The 23,719-nt window shown below is 41.1% G+C and overlaps 1 protein-coding gene across 1 annotated transcript in view; it reads left to right on the forward strand.

The window, feature by feature from the left end:
• Window positions 1–23,719, forward strand: part of mbtps1 (membrane-bound transcription factor peptidase, site 1) — a 32,096-nt gene that overhangs the window by 3,820 nt on the left and 4,557 nt on the right. The window contains exons 2-20 of the mRNA XM_042496306.1: window positions 2,728–3,318; window positions 4,009–4,272; window positions 7,845–8,060; window positions 8,310–8,420; window positions 9,524–9,633; window positions 10,698–10,814; window positions 11,409–11,476; window positions 12,535–12,637; window positions 13,580–13,731; window positions 15,757–15,918; window positions 17,615–17,759; window positions 17,967–18,155; window positions 19,080–19,252; window positions 19,383–19,498; window positions 19,675–19,831; window positions 22,863–22,987; window positions 23,107–23,184; window positions 23,333–23,473; window positions 23,577–23,708. Coding sequence (XP_042352240.1) covers window positions 3,090–3,318; window positions 4,009–4,272; window positions 7,845–8,060; window positions 8,310–8,420; window positions 9,524–9,633; window positions 10,698–10,814; window positions 11,409–11,476; window positions 12,535–12,637; window positions 13,580–13,731; window positions 15,757–15,918; window positions 17,615–17,759; window positions 17,967–18,155; window positions 19,080–19,252; window positions 19,383–19,498; window positions 19,675–19,831; window positions 22,863–22,987; window positions 23,107–23,184; window positions 23,333–23,473; window positions 23,577–23,708 — 2,788 coding nt within the window. The 5' untranslated portion in view covers window positions 2,728–3,089. The remainder of the gene's footprint in view (window positions 1–2,727; window positions 3,319–4,008; window positions 4,273–7,844; window positions 8,061–8,309; window positions 8,421–9,523; window positions 9,634–10,697; window positions 10,815–11,408; window positions 11,477–12,534; window positions 12,638–13,579; window positions 13,732–15,756; window positions 15,919–17,614; window positions 17,760–17,966; window positions 18,156–19,079; window positions 19,253–19,382; window positions 19,499–19,674; window positions 19,832–22,862; window positions 22,988–23,106; window positions 23,185–23,332; window positions 23,474–23,576; window positions 23,709–23,719) is intronic.

Raw genomic sequence — 23,719 nt, forward strand, 5'->3', positions numbered from 1 at the left:
GAAGGGAGGTCGTCTTATGTAATCTGGGCTGGACAGTCAGTCAGCGCGGAGCTGGTTCTCATGAACTCTGGTGTTGAGCTTGGCAAATGGCTGTGTGTGTGTGTGTGTGTGTTGGAGAGTCATATATCACACAGCTTCAGGTCAGTTGAGGCTGCCTGGCTGAGTCGTTTTGTGCTGTGTATCTGTGGAAAGTTCTTTGTGGAGTTAAGGACGGCATTAATTGCAATGTGAAGATGTGTTTTTGATGAGTTTGTTTTAAAGCACCTCAAACAGGGTTCCCGTGGTTATAAAAAACCTGGAAAATCATGGGATTTCACAAACTGTTTTTTACAGGCCTGGAAAAGTCATGGAATTAGTTAAAAGCATTGAAAGTTTTGGAAAAGTCAGATTTTTTTGTGTTTAATGAAAGTGATTTTACAGTAACCATTTGTGGATAACTTTCCACATAATGTAATGGCAAATTTATTTTCTGTAAGTCAGTTGTTGTCACAACATAGCTCTAATATTTTTTGACTTAGAGGTGCATTAATCCATTAATCATTTAAGCATCGACATGGCGATGTGTAGCAGTCGCATCAAAGGATGTACAGTGTCATCAAGTAAGGCCAATTAAGTCACACTACTAATTTGCTGCTTGATACAAATGGAAACTCATGTAGTTTTCTCATTTTCCATGACTTTTACCGGCACAGTACATGTGATGTACTGTTGCAGCGCTGTTATGGAAAGCGAGACTCTGTGTGTGTGTGTGTGTGTGTGTGTGTGTGTGTGTGTGTGTGTGTGTGTGTGTGTGTGTGTGTGTGTGTGTGTGTGTATAGAAAAGTACCATAGGTGGGCTGGCAAGTGCCATAGACACAGTGAAGTGCATGCTCTTCTTAAATGGAAATTTTTATTATTTTTCCTTGAAAAGTTATGGAAAAGTTTTGAAATGCCATCCATGAAAATGTGTGGGATCCCTGCTTGTAGTTATCAGCTATGTGTTGAGTCTCTTCACTGGATCTGCTGCCTCTGTATAACTAGGCAGTGCCATCCTCGCAGGTGAGATAAAGTTTTATCTGAGAGTACGTGCTCTATCTAACAACAGGGTTGTGCCCAGAGGGCAGCACAAACTCTCCCCTGAGTGGCTAAATGTGGGAGGAGTGGTCAATACCACATTCAACATCTCTTTGCAGTGCACCCAACACCTCCCTTCCTTCCCCTGGCACAGCCGAGGAAATGCTTTTTTCTCTAAACACTGAGGATAGAAATGGGAAAACAGCCTGTGTAAGGGTTTTTGTTTTTAACCCTGGTGTTGAGAGGATAAAAAATAATCTAATTTGTTATCTCTGCAAATATGATGTTTTTGACTTGATTTGGCTTGTCAGCCAGCAACAGAATTCCAAAACATTTGGACAGATTTTCAACACATTTTGATGGACAGATAAGACCTGAGGCCAAGGAACGACTGAGAGGAGTTTGGTTGATAATAATTAAGCCTGACTGATATATCAGGGCTGGTATCATATCTGCATCGCATAAAAGCTGAAAGATAAGCAAAAAGAAATTGCAGAGCAGTGCAGCAATACATGTTTATAGGCTATATACTATATATAGCCTATAAACATGTATTGCTCAAGGTTGTTTGGTCTCTGTTTCTTTGTGTTGACCGGGCAGAAGCGGTCATAAGTGGAGCATTTTAACCAGGTTTTTAAGTTATATGATGTCTGGATCTTAAGTTATCAGCAAAACAAGCCGAGCAAATGCCAGCCAACTCTGATAAAGCCTCGGATAAACGCTGTGGATAATTCTTCCGTGTTAAAAACCTCCTGAACATTTGGATCTTAAGAAAAACAAACTGAGCAGATGTAAGGCGCTGAGTTAGTTCCCCCTTCACAACAAATTGATTGGCATTGGAGAAACATTGATTTTTAACATGAAACTGCTTTATAAAGTGTGTCTACCAGTTTCAATCACCTTGTTGTCTGTTTTGGAAAAGAAGGGACCTCTGCGGATAATTCAGCTCCCAGTAAAAACCTGAATAATGAACACCAAAGAAATCCTAACCAGGAAAAACTGACTGCAATGACCTCCTGTCTAGTAGTGTAAAATTGCATATTGTACATTTATATTATTTTTGTACATTTGTGTCTTTTACTTCTGTTTATTAGAATTATTTCAACTCTATTGTTAAAGATAATCATAGTGTTATATTTACAGTGACATATTTTCTAATAAAGGTTTATCATTCAAGTATTAAATATCCTGCCCCAGACATGTCTTCATAACTCAAATTTGAAGATCAATTGCGCAAAAAAAAAAAAAAATGTTATTTGAGGGTTTTATGTAAAAACAAACACGACATGACTTACGGTTATCTTATTTTCATTATTCTTAAGTATTGATTTTGGGGTTGTGGCCTCAAAACAGCAGTATTTTCTGGCTCCAATCTGAATCTTGGATTTCAGCCATCAGATGTAGATTGTTTTGCAGCCACAGCTGTGACAGTAATGGAGAATTGATTCCATATGCTGAGAGTATGTGTTTGCACGGTCACAAAATCAATTTGCAATTAATCTAAAGTGATAGGAATCCATGTTTGTCGGTGTAACAGCATTTCGTTCATTGCAGGTAGATGTTTTAAAAAAAATATATTGCACTTGCTCGACACTCGTACTTACATTTAAATGTCAACAAGCTCTGTCCTGACTTCTAAAGACTCATTTTGGCGTTTTTCTCATTCTCTTCTAGATAACAGGAAAGACTGCAGCTGAACTTTAAATTAATACCAGCATCTTCCTCCATCACTGCTCCCACCCTCCTCCCATCCATCCACTGCTCTTACTGGTTGACTCCTCCACTTCTCAACATGGCGACTATGTTCCTACTCTGGCTGTGCCACTGACCTCCACCCTGGACTACCACCATGGAGAGAAAACGCAGAAAGAAATTAATCTAGCTGCTCAGGCCATTTGCAGTATGGACTCATTTTTGGAGCTCTGGACCTGAAATGCTCTGCTCTGACCCCTAACGCCAAACCAGGTTTTAGCTGCTCATTTTTCATCTGAAACGGCACATCTGCTGCTGGAGTTTCAAAGAGCCTGGTCGCATCTATGGTTTGTGCTACTTCACCACTCAAAATGCTCCTGCTTCCTGTGTGGGCGTCCATGCTTTTGGGGCTGCTGATGGGCTTCCTGCCAGTGGTGGGGATGGAGCCAACGGGAGGGGCCAAATCTCAGTCCGACCATGCCCCAAACACAGAGCCCCTTCCTGCATCATCTGGCTCCAACTGCTCCCAGTTAACCCTCAAACTGGAATTTTCCTCCCAGGTGGTGGAGCATGGTAAGGAGAAATTGTTCAAAGGGGCGGATGTGCTTTTAAATGTGTCTTTATAAGCTGCATAAATGTTCCCACCAGATTTTCTCAATTATTTTTAAATTCTGAAAGTACCCAAAGTTACTGGAAAGCTTCAATATTGAGTATTTACATTTCAGTTACAATGCATAATTGAATTGGCCCTTCCTTAAAACAGGAAAGCCTTGTCCTCATTGTGATCCCAAGAATCAAGGAGATTCTAAAAACTTTAGAGTTTTTAAGCTTGTTTCATCTACTATATGGCAGTGTTGAAGGTTTTAATGTTTCTTCACTTTGTAACAGTCTAACTGAAAAATTTAGACCATGATGTGAAACGCTTCGACATTAAACCAAACACCACAGCGATCCCCTGTACTGAATTTTGCGAGGTGTCCCATTTGACTCTGCAGCATGCTAATGAGAGATCATGATAAAATGCAACAAAAGTCATCAGCAATGTAAAGTGATAATGTTGCAGGTTCGTAATGTGTCTTTATCCACTGAGTATTTTTCCATAGGCTTTTGAAAATGTCTCCTTGTGTGTTGCTAATGCTCTCTTCAGCAGGCAGCAGCATGGAGAGCTTGGACCTGTGGGTCCCATTGAATGTTATATATTAGCAAATCTTCCCTCTTGTCTGTTCTTTAAAATATTCTCCTCTCGCCTCTCTGTCTCCTCAGAATACATCGTAGCATTTACGGGGTATTTCTCTGCCAAAGCTCGCAGCCTGTACATCAGCAGCGCCCTGCGGAACGCTGGGGACGGAGCGCTGGAGTGGCACATCGTTCCCAGGGAAAACCCAGCCTCCGACTTCCCCAGCGACTTTGAGCTGGTCCACATCCGTCAAGCTTCGCCCAGCCGCCTGACAACCTTAGAGGACCACCCTTACATCAAGAGGGTGACGCCGCAGCGCAAAGTGTTCCGCATGCTCAAATACATTCCCTGTGAGTCTGACATATGACGTTATTGTGTAGGAAAAAGGATCAAAGTGTCTTTAAGGTTGGCACATCTTCCCAAGAAATAGAAAACTCTGGATGGGATACAGAAAGCTGTTTGTCTGCTACAGTTAACAGAATGTCTCTTTGTTTGTAGAGTCAGAGGATGCATTTCTCTCTCCACTGTGTTTGTGGTGCAGAAAAGGATTGTGTATCTTAGTGTGAAGGGCACGGCAACTAGGGGGTTGTTGATGCAGGATAGGGTGTGTGTGCATGGTGTTGGGGGATGGGGGGAACAGAGAACGTCTGTTTGCTCACCCTGGGAGGGAGTAGGTGAGTCAGTGTGGCGGGGCTTGCCTGGACAGGGGGCGGCACGCCCTGCGCCTGGCACTGGATGAAAGACTTCAGTGTGCCCCCAGCCGGCATATACACATGCACTATCAGTATGGAGGCCATGTGTTGCACATGAAACCTTTTATGCACTGGATGCTTGAAAAAGGAGCAACAGGTTAGGGTTAGTCTGTGTCTTTGATGGCTTTAAATGTTTATCTTAAAGTTGTTTTTAACGTTATGAAAGGGTATTTACTCGGCAAAGTTTGTGAGAGAGTAAAAATGTGTTTTCCCTGTTTTTTTATTTATCAGGGATAGTTGTTTTTAGATTATTTTGGGGCTCTTTTACCGTTATTAGATAGGATAGCTGGAGACAGGAAAGGGGGGTGCAGAGAGAAGGGACTACATTGCCACAAGGGCCTAAAGTTGGAGTTGAACATGGGCTGCTGTTAAGGACTCAGCCCTAAGTATATGGGGTGCATGTTTGAGCTTTAATCTGGCCCAAAAAAGGAGATCTGACCTTACGTGAACCTGCATTGTTTCTGTCCAAGCCCAACCTAAGCCTTGAATTTTTACTGTTAAAAAAAATGTTTTTTCTTTTTTTAAAAAATATTAAAACTTTTTATCAACTTTTACTCGATGGGTTAGGGGGTGGAGCGGGTGCCCCATGTACAAAGGCAGTGTCCTTGCCGCAGGAGCCGTTGGTTGCTGCATGTCATCTCCCCTTTCATAATACACTGTCCTTTCAAATAAGGGCAAAAAAGCCAAAGAATAATCTAAAAAAAACATCTTATTACAAGCTAAAGCACATGTTTCCTTGAACCACTTCTCCTTCACTCCTTTCATTTATTTTAATCTTGAGAATCTGTCAGCTCTGTTTCTCAGACATGAAAGTCTCAGCAGAGCGGGCTGTGCCCTTCAGTGCTTCTTCATCTTCGAGTGCACACGGTGGTCCATGGTAATGCGGCATGCAGATGATGATCACAGCTCTCCACTGCATGTTATGCACATCTCTCCCAGTGCTGGGGAAACAGAGACAAGCACTGTCAAACAGATTATCTTGCAGCCTCTCTTTCCCTTTCTTTCCACAGCTAGTACATTTAGTCAAGACATTACACAGACTGTAAGGTCTGCATTTAAAATGTACTGAAAAACAAAAAACAAAACAAAACAAAAAAAAACAGGGAAGTTGGCGTAAACCAGACCCAATTCAAGACTGAGGAAATTTTAAGAAATAACAGCCCTGCTCAGCCTGAGCACAGCAGGTCAATCACGTCGAGCGCACACTCTACACGCTGATCTACCGGGGCGCCCCATGGATAATCAGTTTTATAGTTTTTTTATATTAGCGATATTTGAAAATGTTCTGTTAATTCAGGAGATTATAAAAAAATGTACAACCTTGTCATACTTTGCCAAATATTCATTTAATCATTTGTCAGTCAGATAAATGGACAGTATGCTTTTTTAAAAAAAAAAACCAAAAACACATTAACACTTTCTCTGTACTTGATCATTCAGCCTCAAACTTCTGCATCGTCTGGACGTTATTGGTGAAGCTCAACTTTTAAATATAGTTCGTACGCATGGAAGTGTACAGAAGAAAACTTCAAAACCATTCCTCTGCAAACTCCACTTCTTTATGCATTTCATTGATCATTTCCACTTATTTATTGCTTTCATGGATTTTCTGTCATCTCAGTTTAAGTTTCAGACTTAACATCGGACAGAATGTTCTGTTGGGTGATATCACACACTCTGCGGTTCAGCTGTAAAAATTTTCAAACAAATATGTCTTTCACCGTAGCGATTCCTTTATATGCAAAGGCAATAAAAATGATATTTTAATAATGCCAGCGACTGACACACATGATAAGCCACATTTAGCCCCATTTCACAGCCATGAGCTATATTTCATTTTATAAGAGCTCAAACTAGAGCCCTCTGTAGAAACTAATCGAAATACTGCAGAGCAAGTCTTGCCATGTTTAGCTCAATAAGTCACCAAATGGTTTGTTTATTAACTGAAGTGTGAGAATTTATCCTGAATGCATGAGAGAACATCAGTGGATGTCAGAAATAAGCAACAGGTTTGCATTTTGTGCACTGAATTCTGAATTCATTTCATACCGGTTATAACTGAGTGGCATGTCTAAAGCTGTTGTGAGGAGACTTTTCAGTGTTGTCGTTAGTGGAGAGAATTTGGATTGAAAATCAAGATGGAAATGGGAAAAGAGTCATCCCCTGAGGCAATCATTGGTTGGAAAGTGGCTGTAGTGTCTAAAGCCCTTTCCCATTGCATAAAAAAACCCACTAACACCTGCCAACATCTAACTTTTGTATGTAATGGGAAAGGTTACAATCGGCATTCACACCTGCGCCAAATGACTCTGCTGCAGTCATGGTTATTTATTGGCTCCACTGATGGAAAAACAACAGCTGGGTGAATGATTAATTTTAGCCCTTAATTGGCAAGATGCAGTGATGTGCCACCACAAAATACCGTTTATCTCTGCCCAAGCAGCGTTCAAGCATTGTTCCAAATTCACCTAAATTTTGGTAGAAAAGGGATTATTATTGTCTTTACTCAGTCTCCTGGGAATGTGATAGGACTCAGTCCTGTTTATAGAAAATTTAGACCACGTTCACTGGATTTGTGCTCTATGAGTCACTTGAAGTCCATGAAGCTGCTACCTAGTGAGGTAATTAAATAGCAGGCAAGATAAGAGAGAAGACATCACCCTGGCTGCATTTCACTCCTACATTAAAGGCATAAAAAGCCCTGCAGGGCCCTGCTGCTGTTTGCTAATGACCTTGTGATCATTTGTTCTGTCCAAGTGATTGAAATTGTGATAAAATTGGCTGAAATGAGGTTGGTGTGATTAGCAGCTAAAAGATAGAAGGGGGAAGAGAAACAGAAGGAAGAGGAAGATGGTAAGAGGGAAAAAATGACTTGAAATGTGAGATCAGAACATGATAGGCATGATTAGGTTAACAGGAAGATTGTGTTTGCTGGAGGGGCTGTAATGGTAGACAGAAGAAACAGGGCATTTCATCATTAGCTGCAGCCCTCCAGGGAGAATAAGTTGTTCATTAAGTAACATTTTAAGTTAAAATATTTCTGTGTCTCAGTAAAGTTTCAAATCATAAAGTCTCAAAGTCAAACCAGTAGTCACACTGAATACGGTATTTAGAATACCTTTTAATTTTACCTTTGTTTTAACACAGTTTCTTGTGGTGTGTCTCCGTAGCACCCGAACCTGCTGCACCCTGCAACGCCACCCGTGGGACGCAAAAATGGCAGTCGTGGCAGTCATCCCGGCCTTTCAGACGAACCAGCTTGTCATTGGGCTCGGGATTCTGGCACGCCACTGGTCGCCACTCCAGCCGGCGTCTGCTGCGGGCCATCCCACGCCACGTTGCCCAGATCCTGCAGGCAGACGTACTCTGGCAGATGGGACACACTGGTTAGACCTCACACCTTTGACTTCTCTGTTAGTGGGCAGGGACAGAGGGGACTACAAACATCTGCCTCAAAATGTTCATATGATCAAATGAGAAATGAAGAAGTGCTTTTGATGACTAATGACAATGGGTGTGCCGGATTAACTAAAAGAAAGAGAACATCTATTTGTTTTTGCTCTTAAAAACTGTGTGCATTTCTGGCAAGTTGTAGCTGGAGGCATTGAGTTAATCCTTTTCTCCTGTGTGTGCAGGTTCTGGTGTGAAGGTGGCAGTGTTTGATACAGGCCTGAGCGAGAAGCACCCACATTTTAAGAACGTGAAAGAAAGGACCAACTGGACTAATGAAAAGACACTGGATGATGGTGAGGAGGGAAAACATAGTGAGGAAATTAGTTTGGTCCGTTTGCAGTTTATCTGGTCCGGTGTACGGACATAAACTGGTTTGATTTTATGCAAACTGTCCAAACTGGCGTTTGTCATTATGACGTGATCTGGAAAAAGTAAAATGTAGCCTAAATCATCCACCTATGGTAACAGCATCACGGTGCTCAACCTGCCGTGTGTTGCATTAGTAAAAGCAATATAGCAATGTTATTGACACTAGTGTCCGACAGGCTGTGCACGATTTACTGCTGAGCACTAGCAACATGAACGAGATCAAATTAGATAAGTAGATGGAGAGTGGTGTAAAATGTGTTTGTTTTATTAAAAAGTTCATGTGTTTTTTGGGATGACAAGACATAGCAGAGTTAGTCTCTCAAGTAAATTAAAGCTGTGCCAATATGGCAACACTTAAGATTTGAAGCTGACAAATGAGGTGTCCTAAATGGCCATGAGTGCCCCGTTTTAACCTGAACTTTTGTATAATGCCTATTTATTCCTGTTGCTCGCTTTGAAAGTTCTGCAGTAATCGAGGATCAGCAACTTCAAAAAGTTAAATTTAGGAATTTTTTAAACAATACCTCCTCATTACACTACAAAGTCCAAAATTAGGTGGCAGCTTGCTGTAGGGACATCGCCATGGACTTTAAAGTTTCTGGTAAATGACAATCATTAACAACAACAACCTACTTGCTGTTGGCTCTATTATATGTCATTTCCAGAGAATATCATAATATAAAATATGTGTTTTCTGTTTAAAAAGTACAAACATAGGAAGAGTAAAATTCACTATACTGGTCTGGCGTATTGTTTGGCTTAATATCAAACCCTTTTTTAAAATTTTATACCGGCCCAACCCTGGTAATGATGATGATTAAGACATCAATAGTAATACTGTTATTAATGATAGGTATGACTACTATTGCATTAACAGGATGTACTGTGTACATAGTGTATTTGAGGGTGGTGGAAGCCCAAAAATAGGCTGCAGTTGTACTGGGAGTGCTGGAATGAGACCTTAAGGGTGTGTGTGAGAGAGATAAAGAGTGTCGGATGATGATCAATTTCTTGTCCTATTTTTCAGGTCTGGGCCACGGTACATTTGTAGCAGGAGTGATAGCCAGTATGAGAGAGTGTCAGGGCTTTGCTCCAGACTCAGAGCTGCACATCTTCAGAGTATTCACCAACAACCAGGTACATACCTTTACATCACACTGTGCTTTAATCCAGTTGTTGTTGTTGTATTGGGTGAAAAAATATATATGAAAAATATATTAATGAAAGCTCAAAGAAATCTTTGTGCTAGAGAAGATGATTATTTGCGTTTTCATTACCTAAATAAATAGTTCAATATTTCTGGGTAACACATTCTGGTATATGCAACCTCTGTAAAACCACAAATAGTCATTTAAAATGTCACTAGGTTTTGCATTGATTAAAAAACCCCATTGTGTGACATGTTGATAAGTGAGTTTTAGTGGTGCTGGACTGGAGTTTTTATCTTTGGACAGAGCCAGGTTAGCTGTTTGCCCTGTTTTCGCTCTCTCTGCAAAGCTAAAAGCTGTGACTTCAATGGGCAGACATGAGAGTGGTCTCAGTCTTGTAATTTAAACTCACAGCAAGAAAACAAATAATGTATTTCCCAAAGTGTTGTTAAACAGTGTTTAGAATTTATTTTAAAATGCAGGATTTACTTTTCTATTCAAGCGCTGTGAATTCTAGTGTCGTTTTATGTCAAGTGTATGATTTATTTAATTTAGTGTTACATGCTCCAGTGCAGCTTTTTGCACAGTAGTTACACTGTCAGATCCAACAACAAAATAACCAAAAACTCTTATACTATAGTAAGCCTTCTCCACAAGTCAATAATTTATCAAATACCCCTTTTTTTTCAAAATTAGTGTGTGCACGCAGGTTTTTAAACACAAGCAGGCTGCTAGTAGACCAGTGCTGCGTGCATGGCTCTGCAGCAGATGACTATGCCTTAAGACGGATGGTATTTTGTGGTGTCCTGTCAGTGCATCTCACTGGTTAAGGGCCTAAAATTAGCAGGTTAACCCGGGAGTTGTGTTGTCATCACTGCTGATTAGACCCAGAGCTGTTGTGAATGACGATTGTAACCTTAACCATTGCATTAAAAAATATGATATTAGCAGTTTTTCTGTTCATTTTAAAAGGGGCGAAAGTCTGTCTTACTTCAGATCAAATTGTGCTTTTGATGCGCTGAGGTATGTGATGTATTTGTCTTCATTTCCCAGGTATCGTACACCTCGTGGTTTCTGGATGCTTTCAACTACGCCATCCTGAAGAAGATTGATGTTCTCAATCTCAGCATTGGAGGGCCTGACTTCATGGACCACCCATTTGTTGATAAGGTAAACATTTAGCCGGCTTTGACTGATTTTTAACCGGGTTGATAAGAACAGGAAGCCGATGTTTTTGATGTTTGTCTCAGCATAGAAGTCGTCAACAAACCACCCACCCTCCCTCTAAGTTACACCCATTTCACAATGTGGTAATGAGCTTGAAGTTAAACAGGTCAACTGTCGGTGCGAACAGGTCGAACCAGGCGAGAAGACAAGTGCATGGCAACGATTGAACTCCATGTTCACTGCTCACAGTGAGCAGAAAAACAACATTTAATCTGCTACATTAAATACTGAATATAGAAATATATCATTTTGTTGTTTCAAGTTGACAGGCCGCAAGGCATTTGACCTTTTACAGGGCTTTTTGTGAATTGCATACTAAAGAACAGGAACGTGGATCCGCATGTGTAAAGTGCAGAAGCAATCAGAGTTGTGACACAACTCATGCTCCTAAAAACAAATAACTGAAGTCCATCCATACTGTTTTCTCTGTGTGAGCTTATTGCTGTCCCAGTAAAGAAATTCAAAAGAAGTAATTAAATGTTACCCACTGGGAAAATGGTGTATTTTTTCCAACAAATTTTCTTCTTTGATTTACAGGTTTGGGAGCTCACTGCCAACAGAGTGATCATGGTCTCCGCTATTGGCAACGATGGACCTCTTTATGGGTACACTTTTCACTTTAACTTCCAAATAATGGCATTTGTACTTATGAAGAAAAACATTTCGGAAAATGCTTAATCCTAAAATATTATGATCTCTACTCCATCTCACCTTTTTTGAAAAGCAGAAAATGTGGTTCCTTTAAAGAAGTCCTTCTCTTCTTCTTGTCTTGAATATTTTTGCATTACTTATACTTTTTTAAATCCAGTTGTGGGCTATCCAATCATGAAACCCACTGGCTTTCATCTAACATCTATAAAGCCTCCGGGGGGAAAGAGCCAGTGTTTTGGGAGATCCTGGGAAGTCGGTGAACATCTAAGCCAAGACTCGTTCGTGGGCTGGTCACTGTTTACAGTTCAATTAGCAACTTAAGACAAGCCCAAACAACATTTCAGCAGATCTCTATAAACAGATATTTGAATATCTTTAAGTGCCGCATCATTATCGTGTTTTGTCGCCAAGTATCTTCACCATTAGTCCATATGGATATTTTCTTCATTTTTAAATGTTCTTACTGTAGAATTTCACCATTGTTGTTTTAATGAAATCCCTGTTTAGTTGCATTGAAACACTCACTTTCCCTCCACCACTTTGACCGCTTTAATTATCCAACTGTCCCCCTGGCCAACTGGATTTACGGCCCCGCTGCACATCTGCTGACTCCTTCTTGTCTGTCAAGGACCATTAAAAGTACAAAATAGGAAAGAAAGACTCTTTTTTGCACTCTTGTGTCAGAGTGATGAAATTTAACTGTGAACCTTTAATTCCTAAGAGATTCAAAAAATGTTATTATCTATCAAATAGTGACAGAAAATTGCCTTTGGTTTGGGGCACAAATAACATAAAAACAAGCATTCACACCCATGAGACTCAGAAAATCACACAAAAAAATCACACAACAGTTCCGTAGATCAATAAAGACATGTGTGCAAAGCTGCTTTTGAAAAAGTCATGACTACTATCGCGCCTTGTTTAAAAAGTATTCTGCAGTGGGGATCAAAGAGTTCTTGTAAATTTTCCTTTTGGCCAGGGGAATTAAAGGAAGTTTGTCTTTCTCTCTCAGCACCCTGAACAACCCAGCAGACCAGATGGACGTGATTGGGGTCGGAGGGATCGACTTTGAGGACAACATTGCCAGGTTTTCCTCCAGAGGCATGACTACCTGGGTGAGTTACCCCAGAAAGACACACACTCAGCCCCACACACACATATCTTTTATCAGTTTAAGGGCAGACATCTCCCGTAGAGACCTGCCCTTTGCTTTACAAACTAGTCAACCATAATGTAAGCTCCTGATCTCTCATCCATATCCCATCAGCCGTACACACACACACACACACACACACACACACACACACACCACTTTCTTTATCAGTCATAGCCCAGAGCAGACGTCTGCTTTGGGCTATGACTGATCTGATTAAGACTTTCTGTGATCCAGTCAGTCTCTCTGCCCACTCAACCACTGTCAGCCAGCCATGAAGAGGCCAAAAGGAGCAGACGGCACCCACTCACCCACTCAGCTCTCCAACCTGAATAAATAAAAAACATTTTAAAATGCAGCCTTTTTTTAAAAAGAGAGATTTCTCTGCTTACGGTCATTTTCTCCTACTTCCTACGCTTTTTTTCTCACCCTCTGTTTTAGTCGTTTTCACTGTCTGCTCAGTCCTCTCCGCCTCTCAGTGTGTTGGCGTTGAGTAGTAATGTACATGAGTTACATCACATATACAAACAACACCTGATGTCCATATTTTCAGCAATAGCTGAGCTTTGGGTGGCTTTAAATTGCCTCTGACTGGAGTGTGACTTCATGGTGTAGGCGTAATGACATGAACTAAGACATATGCTTAAGTATGTGAATTAGAGCTATTTTTAAATCTAGAATTATAGCTTAAGTTGTTGCTTTCCAGAGAACAACTGTGTGTGTGTGTGTGTGTGTGTGTGTGTGTGTGTGTTTGAAATGCACTGCAGCATTTCAGTGTAAAACAATGGCACAGTTCACTCCTCACACAGATAAACTGCAGTGCATGTTATGTCTGGCTTCCTTCTCTGCATTTCAATCTCTGTCTTTATCTCATGATCTGTATCTGTCCCCCATTTCTGTGCAGGAGCTGCCAGGTGGTTACGGCAGGGTGAAGCCTGACATCGTCACCTACGGTTCTGGCGTTCGGGGATCAGGGATGAAGGAGGGGTGTCGCTCTCTGTCTGGCACCAGTGTTGCATCTCCTGTGGTGGCTGGTGCCGTTACTCTCCTGGCCAGGTCAGTGACACAAACAGAACAGTGTTGTCATTAAGTGACTGGAGTTTCATCTTTTCTTGATTTACAGAAAGGAAAAAATCTTACATTATTAGAATTTTGTGAGACTGTTGTTCAATTGTAGGTTTATATATGTTTATTAGTGGGACTTTAAGTTGAGTGTTGCCATAAAGTCTCAGTCAGTAAATTTACATATTGTTAGAAAAAGTCAAATTAATTTGTTGATCTGACTAAAACCGGACTTAAATACATGTAGACCAACTAAAATCAGACTGAATCTTCTGAATATTTCTCGAAGTCAGACAAACAGCCAGATAACGTGACCGTAATTCATTTTCTTCTGTCATGTGCACACCTTAGTCAGACTTTCACTGGCATAGGCGTTCTGTGTTTGCTCCTCCTCACCGCACCGGCTTCCCTAGGTGGTTAGGGATAGGGAGTGTTTGTTATTTCTGAGGGAGGAGGGGGTCCTGCAGGATGGGTCAGTTATAAAAAAATGCGCACTTTATTTGAATATTTGTTCTTTTTTACCTTCCACAACAGCTGATGGAGGCAGTAGTAGAGCAGCAACTCTGCCGTCCTGTGGAGTAAAATGACTGTTTTTCTCAGTGGAGTCTGGTGTTTCTGATGTAACGGCTTTGAATCCCCATTATTCAGGGCTGTCTTATGGCAAGGTAAAGCAGTTAGAATATAGTAAATATAGAGTGTACTTAAACTGATATTGATTTTTTTAGGAGGCAGAAATCTAATCAGTGAAGACGTTTGAATATATGCCGTTTGAATATATGGACGTGATGCAGCATTTTTTTTACCCTGAAGTTATTGTGAATAAATAGTTGTGATTGTAATTCAGTCTATATCATAGACTGTACAAATAATATAGGTTTATTGCAACTAGCTGAAAGGGGCACATCACCACCATCAGAGTTGGACATACTTATGTCAGTAAATCGATTGTCCCCCGGTGCTGTATACTGGGACAAGGACACAAGTGTGATTAAAAGGCCTAATCGAGCTATAACCGTAGCTCAACTAAACTGTGCATGTACACGTATTAATTGTTAAATTGCAGCTGTTATTGGTGATTCCGTGTTATTATTTTCATGCCAAGACAGCATAGCTTCAGGCCTCTAACCACTAGTACGCTGTGTTGATTTATGCTACGGACTTCTGTGGCCCTTAAAGTTTTCCTCCAGCTCCATCATCACACTTTTTTTTCCAGTCCTTTGGTTTGTGACTATATATGACGTTCCCATCTGCCTCAGCTGTACTTCATGTTTTGTCAGCAGTGCTCTAAAGTAAAATGCTGAACATGTTAAACACAAGAGACCATCTTGCGATGTAATCACTCCAGCTGTGATTACAGCTAGTCCTGACATATATTGAATGTGGGCCAGGGGATTAAATGTGGTGGCTAATGGCCCCTTTCCTGCTTCAAATACAACATGTTAAATGTTGTATTTGTATTCTGGCAGTCTAGTCATGACAATATGTCTCTTGTAGCATGGAGAGCCACTGGAAACTGTGCTGAGTAGTTTTAGATGAAGTCTGGAGCTCTCTGATGCTCCTCTGTGATGGCTGAAGTGATGACACTCCATGTGAGAGTGCTGTTACAGCTGACCTGTAGAGGAGTTTGACATCAGAGGATACATGTAGGTTGATGTGGTGTAAGATGATGTAATCTGGATGAGCAGGCAGTGAAATGTGTCCCAGAGGAAGGAGGTGTGCTGCTGATTAATGCCGGGTATTATTGTCAGTCTGTCAATATCCCGCCTTTACATGGTGAAAGCCGTCTTGTTACACGGCTGTAAGCGAGCTGATTCTGTGAGCTCATGTTTCCGGGTTAAACATCATACCACCCTTGTTGACAACAGGCACCTCTTCCATCTCCCAGGGGAGTGACACACATGCATACACACAAATACCAGCCCATCCCTCTTCTTTCCTGCAGCACTGTTATGAATTAAAAGCTTTGGAATCTGACTCTCAGTTAAAAACTAACCCCGCCTGTCCTCCTCTGTCCTCCAGCACCGTCCTGAACAGGGAGTTGGTGAACCCAGCCTCCATGAAGCAGGCTCTGATCGCCTCGGCCCGCAGGCTGCCAGGGGTCAACATGTTCGAGCAAGGCCATGGGAAGCTAGATCTGATTAGAGCGTACCAGATCCTCAACAGCTACAGACCTCAGGCCAGGTACATGTCTCAGTGCACACTGATCCTTAATGAGCGCCTGCACATGTACAGACATGGAGCACAAGTTCGTGGATTCAGAAACCTGTGTAAAGACAGACACTGTGCTCTCTGCGACATGGATCACACATGTACATTAATGTCATCCTGCACAGTTTGGCTTCATAACGCTAAAGGAGATCATACGTCTCTGGGAGGAAAAGGATGGGCTCAAACTGTAAGAATCAGAGAGCTCCGCTGAAAATCAGTCTTTTGGGTTTCAGATACTTACTGCCTGTTTGCTCTGTAATGCGGCTCTGAAAGTTTGTAGTAGGGCTTGGCGATATGGCTTTAAAATAACTTTGTGATATTTTAATGCTGAATCACGATACATGATACATGTCACAGTATTTTTAAATATCCTTTAAAGTATTGTTAACTAAAATGTGTGTATTTGAGAGGCGCAGAGCCATACCACAGAGCAAGAGAACCAAAACACACATGGCCATTTATACTCGATGTTGGCGATATAGTCATTTTATATATCGCACATGCCATACCTTGAGTATATTCAATATATCGCCCACCCCTAGTTTGCAGCCAGCTCCGTCATGTTGGACAGCAGCTGTAGCAAGTTTCCAATCCCAAAAGTAACATTGGAATAATGGAAAAATACTCATCAAAGTGGATGCATTTTGGTAAAGTGGATTATCCCACAGATGCCTGAGGGGTTTGAAAGGTTTGTTTGGACCATACCTGTATATGTTGGACCTGTATATAAAGATGGACAACATGTCCCCACTAACCCCCACGACACAAAAGTAAGGCCAAATTATCCTGGATACAGTCACCGCTATCTTTCCCAGGTTGTGTGGTTGGATGTTGTGGTGGAGCTTCAGCCCATACACCCGTCTGGACCAAGCACACTTAAAGGCGCACTCAGCTGTCAATCATGATGTCAAACCATATTTTTATAGCATCAAATAACTAAATAAAAACAAACTTATCAGAAAAACAAACACCAGCATGTTAATAACTACATAAAATGACAGAAACCATTTTTAGGAAAAATTCATATCTCTTGTTCTTTGAGTTTAAAGTTTGGCTCATGTCCTTTTCACTTAAATAGAGTTGAGGTTTAGGAACTATTACCGCAGCCAGCCACCAGGGGGCGATTGATCACTTTATGGGAGCTGTTGTGCCATCCATCATTACATACAGTCTATTGACATTTTAAGATTCAGCGGAGTACTCCGCAAACATCTTTTACTGTAATTATAGATAGTAGAACCAACATATCTTACATCCATCACATCTTAAAAATGTAATTGTGACTGGTCTGTGTCTGTTTTCACATTTGTTATTGTGCACATCAGAAATCAAACATCGCTGACCAAAACAGCGCTGTATGATACTGAAAACATTATCTCCAACACTTGGCAACTAAAAAACTTGAATTATCTTGAATATTATTAAGATGTTTGAATTCATTAGCTTTAATCTAGACATACTGACAGGGATATAGTGACACATAATGGTGAAATCATGTTATACAAGTGATTTTAATGGTAGTTTTCCCTCACAGTTGTTTTAGCCCTGTCCTCTTGTGCTATGCTGTTTCTGCATGTTTGGTGGTTTGTCTCAGACAGAAAGCATGAACAGGTTTGTTTCAGCAGAATCAGAGTAATACAGCGTCCTTTTTCGCCTTGTCCGCTCCCAGTCTTTCTCCCAGCTACATCGACCTGACAGAGTGTCCGTACATGTGGCCTTACTGCTCTCAGCCCATCTACTATGGAGGGATGCCCACCATCGTCAATGTGACCATTCTCAACGGCATGGGCGTCACAGGCAGGATTTTGGACAAGGTGCACACACAAAACTACACAAAGAGAAATCTAAGTTTCGTTTTTGTTAAATGCTATTTTACAAATAACGCACAATTTTCTGAATATTATGTCCACAAGTTTTGTAAGAGGACAAGCGTTTTGCATCATAATGAAATCAGAGTTGTTGAAAAAAAAAAAAAAACATCCTCCCTATAAGCCGTCTAAAAGTTGCTCTCTCCTGCTCAGCCCATCTGGCAGCCCTACCTCCCTCAGAACGGTGACCACATCGACGTGGCGGTCTCTTACTCCCCCGTGTTGTGGCCGTGGGCCGGCTACCTGGCTGTGTCCATCTCCGTGGCCAAGAAGGCGGCATCGTGGGAGGGAATTGCTCAAGGTCATGTGATGGTCACGGTGGCGTCACCAGCAGAGAACGACGTGAGTCACTGCAGCAACACCTGAGCCCAAACCTCCCCAAACGTTTCTGCCACACATACTCGCACATCCTTATCAGATCATATACACCCATCACGTTTCAGATATCAGATAAGAGTGGCACAGACAAATATGAACTCTTTTTTTTTTTTTAGAAAATTGAATTGTTAATGTTCAGGCTGGTTTTGTTAAGTTTGTTTTTGGATTACCACCACTGAGTTACATAAATAGAACCTTTTAACCATATGTTTTCTATTTAGCTATTTATACTGTTCATATACATAGGGAAGCAGAGATTTTTAAAAATACTGGGACAATATTAATACCAATGTTAAAAATAACAGTTTGGCCAATAGTAGGTCAGGATGTTTTTTTGTTTCGTAACTAATTTGTTTTTGATTTTATTTTTTCCCCAAAATAAAAAAGTGTGCACTATGAACGTACCAGTTCTGTTTTAAAGTCATTCAGCCCTTCATTTCTTCATTTGAACGAGCAAAAGTGAAAAACCAGGACGTGTCCCCTGATGCGTTGATTGTGAGTTTACTGCGTCCTTTTGTCCTGAAGGCGCTACTGGGGAGATCTCAGTTCATCCCAAATACATTTTCTGTTCTACCTTAGACAAAGTTAGTCTTGATAGGCAGATGGCAGTCGACAAGGCGATTATCTGCCGATGCCGATGTCGGCTGATAAATTGGTGCATCCTTATCATGAATTAATTTTATACTTTTGTTTAACTAGTTACTAATAGCTACTAGTAGCATTTATTTATTAATTTTAGATAGATATTTTTTACTTGCTCTCAATTCCAACTTGCGGTTTTTAATCTTTTGTAGCTGATTTAGGTTGGTATCAATCTTGTGCAGTTGATTACTCCTCTTCAGTATGACCCATTCATCTTGTTAACTTTTCACCTTTAACCCCTTGCAGTCTGAGGTGGGCGGTGAGCTGACATCCACAGTCAAGCTTCCCATCAAGGTGAAGATCGTGCCAACTCCCCCACGTAGTAAGCGGGTACTGTGGGACCAATACCACAACCTGCGCTACCCGCCCGGCTACTTTCCCCGAGACAACCTGCGCATGAAAAACGACCCACTAGACTGGTGCGTGTGTGTATGTTTACTCGATGTCTGTAGCCTTTTTCACTGCACCCGTCTCGTCTTGCATTTTGTTACCGTAATCAGCTGAAATTTTTGTTGATTATTTTTTAAATTTTTTTATTTTTTTTTCCAGGAATGGGGACCACATCCACACAAACTTCAGGGACATGTACCAGCACCTGAGGAGTATGGGATACTTTGTCGAGGTTCTCGGAGCGCCAATCACCTGCTTCGATGCCAGCCAGTATGGTAAGAGCACAGAGACAAAAAAAACGCACAACAGCAGAATTAGAGGGTTTCCACTTTAAAATGCCGACCACAGCTGCGAGCTCTTAATGAAGCTTTTTTTCCTCAAAGTGCTGTTTGTTTATGGTTGAGCAAAAAAATAACAAGCTAATGGGTTGTTTGCCACTGTGTCTCCGCAGGCACATTGCTTATGGTGGACAGCGAGGAGGAGTATTTCCCTGAAGAGATCACCAAGCTGAGGAGAGACATCGACAACGGCCTGTCGCTCATTATCTTCAGCGACTGGTACAACACCTCGGTAATGAGGAAGGTCAAGTTCTACGACGAAAACACCAGGTAATCATCAATGATTTTAATTTTTACTGCTGATTAATGTCATCATAGCAACACTGGCTAATGTTAAAGGCCATTAAAACCTAATTTCTTCGGTCTTACTGTAAGACATGAGCTCCTACATGAACAAAGATACACAAATTAACAGAAAATAACATTTAAACAGTTCTTGTTGTTGTACTTGAGATGTTTCTGTATGTGTTTTTATCTTCTTTCCGGTTTTAATTGGGTGGTAAATGCAACGGTAAATCGATGATGCCATGTGGCTTTTTTACAAAGGCCACAGTTTATCAATATTTGGTCCAAAGTCAGTGTTGTTGGTGTTTGCTCGTGTTGCCGATGCTGCCATTGAATCTGATCAAACCACACCCAGAAACACAGAAAACAGCCCAATGTAAAATATTAAACAGAATATGCTGTTTATATATTACTGTGTATATTCTTTATTGCATGTCTTGGTCTTTTTTGTCTGGTTGAGTTTTGTTTTCTTTCTTTTGCTGATGTGTTTAAAGAAGTCTTTAAAACTATATGTCCTATTTCTTTGTTCTTTTTGCTTTGTTGTTTTTTTTTAGGAAGTCTTGTGTAACACCTTTGCCAAGGGACCGCAGATGAAAAAATGCCTCCTGGCTAATTCTGGCATTTTTCTACCTTGTGTATTCATTAATTTGCACTGTCCCTTTTTAAATACAATAAACATAAACCTGCATGATAGAAATCAAATTCAGAATGTTGTCATCTTCTGAATAACATGCGAATATTAGTGTGCAAGTAACCGTAGCCATTTAGACACTTCATGAAACTGTATTAGCTCCCTGTGGAGCCACAAAGTAGTTTACTCACTTACCAAGGCCGGTAAACAGACTTTGATGTGTAAAATCGTCAGTTTCCCTTTATTAGCTCTCCTAAATTGAGCTAATGTGCTTCACCATGTCAGTGATGTTGTGGCTCCCTTAGATTCGACTGAGATTTACCAAACAACCCACCAACTGTCATCAGATAATGATTCAAATCCTAATTGGTGCACAGACACCAACTGAGCCTCGTCTTCTTCAAACCAGTGAGAAGAGCTCGAATAAAAACACAAAATACAGACTGTGACAGAAAGCAACCCAAGCTGTTGTAGCTTTGGCAGAAAACAGTGTGTCCCTGCAGGACCTCACACTCATACCGATTATTTCTTAATCGACAAGCTGATTAAGAAAATAAGTTTCAGGGCCTTTAAAAAATGATTCCCTAAATGGCAGATGTAATACACTTTTGGCACTGACTCACACTTGACGATGCTAAATTGCAGCATCAGCAATTATAGACAAATTCAATAAGTATTACAGAGTGTTTTTTTGATTAATTGTGTTTCTGTAGAATGAGTTGTAGGAGCTTAAACTGTGTTGTTGTGCAGCAGCGCTTTAAGGTCCTCTCTGACTATAATTGCTCTTATTTGGGAGGCTCCCTGTGTCTCTTTCTTTCAAATGATCTGTGTGTCCTCATCCTCCTTTATGGGACAGTTCAGTGATTAAACTTCTGCTTTCACCAGTAGCTTTATCATGTTGTAATGATCGCAAGATAAACTGTGTTGTGTAGTTAACAGCCTGCTGTATCACAGTTTCTGTCCGACTCTGCAGTGCTGGACTCCATTTATGCCTCTTTGCTCTGTAATAGATGCAGTATATCACGACTTTTCACATTCAGAGCTCCTCATGCAGAGCTAAAAATTACTCATGACTCCTCGCTGCTCCATTCACATCCCGCCCAAGCTGTTGCACAATATCCACAGGAATAAAAGTCTTAAACACAGTTAAATATAGTCTTTATGGCCTCAAAATATTATGCTGAGTAATTCAATTTTAATTGGATGGCGATGGCTCATTTCAGATTTGTTCATTCACTGCAGCCTTTCTGGACAAATAAATCCTGAGACAGAAAACTGAATTAGGAGCTCAGCTTGTTCCCTTCATAAATGTACTGCTTTTGTAGTTTTTTCCCCTATTTTGATTTTTTAAAGTTGCCATTTTTATCCCTTAAAACCTGCTATTATTTCTGCAAAAATGACTTTTTCATGAGCTTTATTTTCCTTAAAGGGAAAGTTCACCCCAGAATAAAAAAATACACATTTTTCCTCTTACCTGTAGTGCTATTTATCAGTCTAGATTGTTTAGGTGTGAGTTGTCAAGTATTGGAGATATTTGAAAAACTCAGCAGCAATGTCTCTTTCCAGAAATCATGACTCGTGGCTTAAGATAATCCACAGATCTTGTTGTGAGCAGTTTAATGAAGCAACTATTTTCTTTCTGTCGGACTACACCCACAAAATTGATCACTGTGCCGAAGGAAGCGTGCATCTTCTCATGGACGAGAGAGAGGCTCGTGTTTGTGACAGCTTGAGATGTAAACAGTAATGGCATCCTCTCTAGCTGAGTTTCGATAGCTCAGTGGTGCTAGGTGAGCTCGTAGTAGGTGCACGCTTTCCTCTGAACAGTGATACGGTTGGCAGAATAGTTCAGTGCCATTGAGTTCCATTATACTGTAGAAAAGGCAGAAATCTTTTCAACACTCCAACACAGTAGATGTGCACTCTCTACTCTGTGATAACATTGACGTGTGTTGTTCAGTGGCAAGAAAATAGTTCCTACATGAAAGTGCTCACAGCAGGGTCTGTGGATTATCTTGAGTAACTGGGTCATATTTTCTGGAAAGAGACATTTCTGTTTTTGAAATGATTTTTTTTTTAACACCACAAGCCTGGTGTCATCTATTTTTTATTATATTGGAGAGAAGGCAGACATTTCTATAGCCGATATCTCTCTGAAACTCACACAAAACAATCCAGGCTGATAAATAGCACTACAGATTAGAGGAAAAGTATGTTTTTGAATTTGGGGTGAACTGTCCCTTTAATCAATCCTCTGTTTGTGGCAGATGTCAAATTGAAATGTAATGCTTAGTTCTGTTCTAATTTGCTAGAACGGATGATTTCGTGGTTGTCATTTTTCTGTCTGAATTGTTGTAAGGATGGTTTTCTTGATGTAACCTGCAGGCAGTGGTGGATGCCAGACACAGGGGGAGCTAACGTTCCAGCTCTGAACGACCTGATCTCAGTGTGGGGGATGGCGTTCAGTGACGGGCTGTATGAGGGAGACTTTACCTTGGCTGATCATGACAGTAAGACACACTCACACATCCTCTGCAGTTTCTGACAGCATTATTCTGGTCATCTTAGGTATTGGTTCACTCACACATTTCTGCAGAAAATAAAGATTTATTTTCTCTCTCGTTCTCAGTGTATTACGCCTCAGGCTGCAGCATCGCCCGCTTCCCAGAGGACGGAATAGTGATTGCCAAAAATCTAAAGGACCAAGGTACCAGCAACCCCTGTTAAAGTATTGAACCCAGCGTAGTGGAGCACAGTGCTGGCTGGCAGCCACGCAGGCTGACAGAGAACTTTAATCTGTGTGACTTTGGTTCAGATATAACACTACTGTGATTGTGTGTGTGTTCTTTTCACAGGTCTGGAAGTGTTAAAGCAGGAGACAGCTGTAGTAGAGGGAGTTCCCATCCTTGGGCTATACCAAACACCGTCTGACGGGGGAGGTCGCATCGCTCTGTACGGTGATTCTAACTGTATAGACGACAGCCACAGACAGAAAGGTAACCTCTTTGTAGAGTGTAATTATGTGTGTATTCTCTATCACATTTTACTTACGATAAACAGGGCACATTGAAGTAATATTTGTTGTGTCTGCTCCCTCAGACTGTTTCTGGCTGCTCGACGCTCTCCTTCAGTACACCTCCTACAGTATGACTCCCCCCAGCCTCAGCCACTCCCACAGCAGGGTAGCACCCCCCACAGGCACCGAGCGCCCACTGCCACAGAGACTGGAAGGTGAGGACAGA

Source organism: Plectropomus leopardus, chromosome 11 (genome assembly GCF_008729295.1).
Source record: "Plectropomus leopardus isolate mb chromosome 11, YSFRI_Pleo_2.0, whole genome shotgun sequence".
Taxonomy (NCBI): Eukaryota; Metazoa; Chordata; class Actinopteri; order Perciformes; family Serranidae; genus Plectropomus; species Plectropomus leopardus.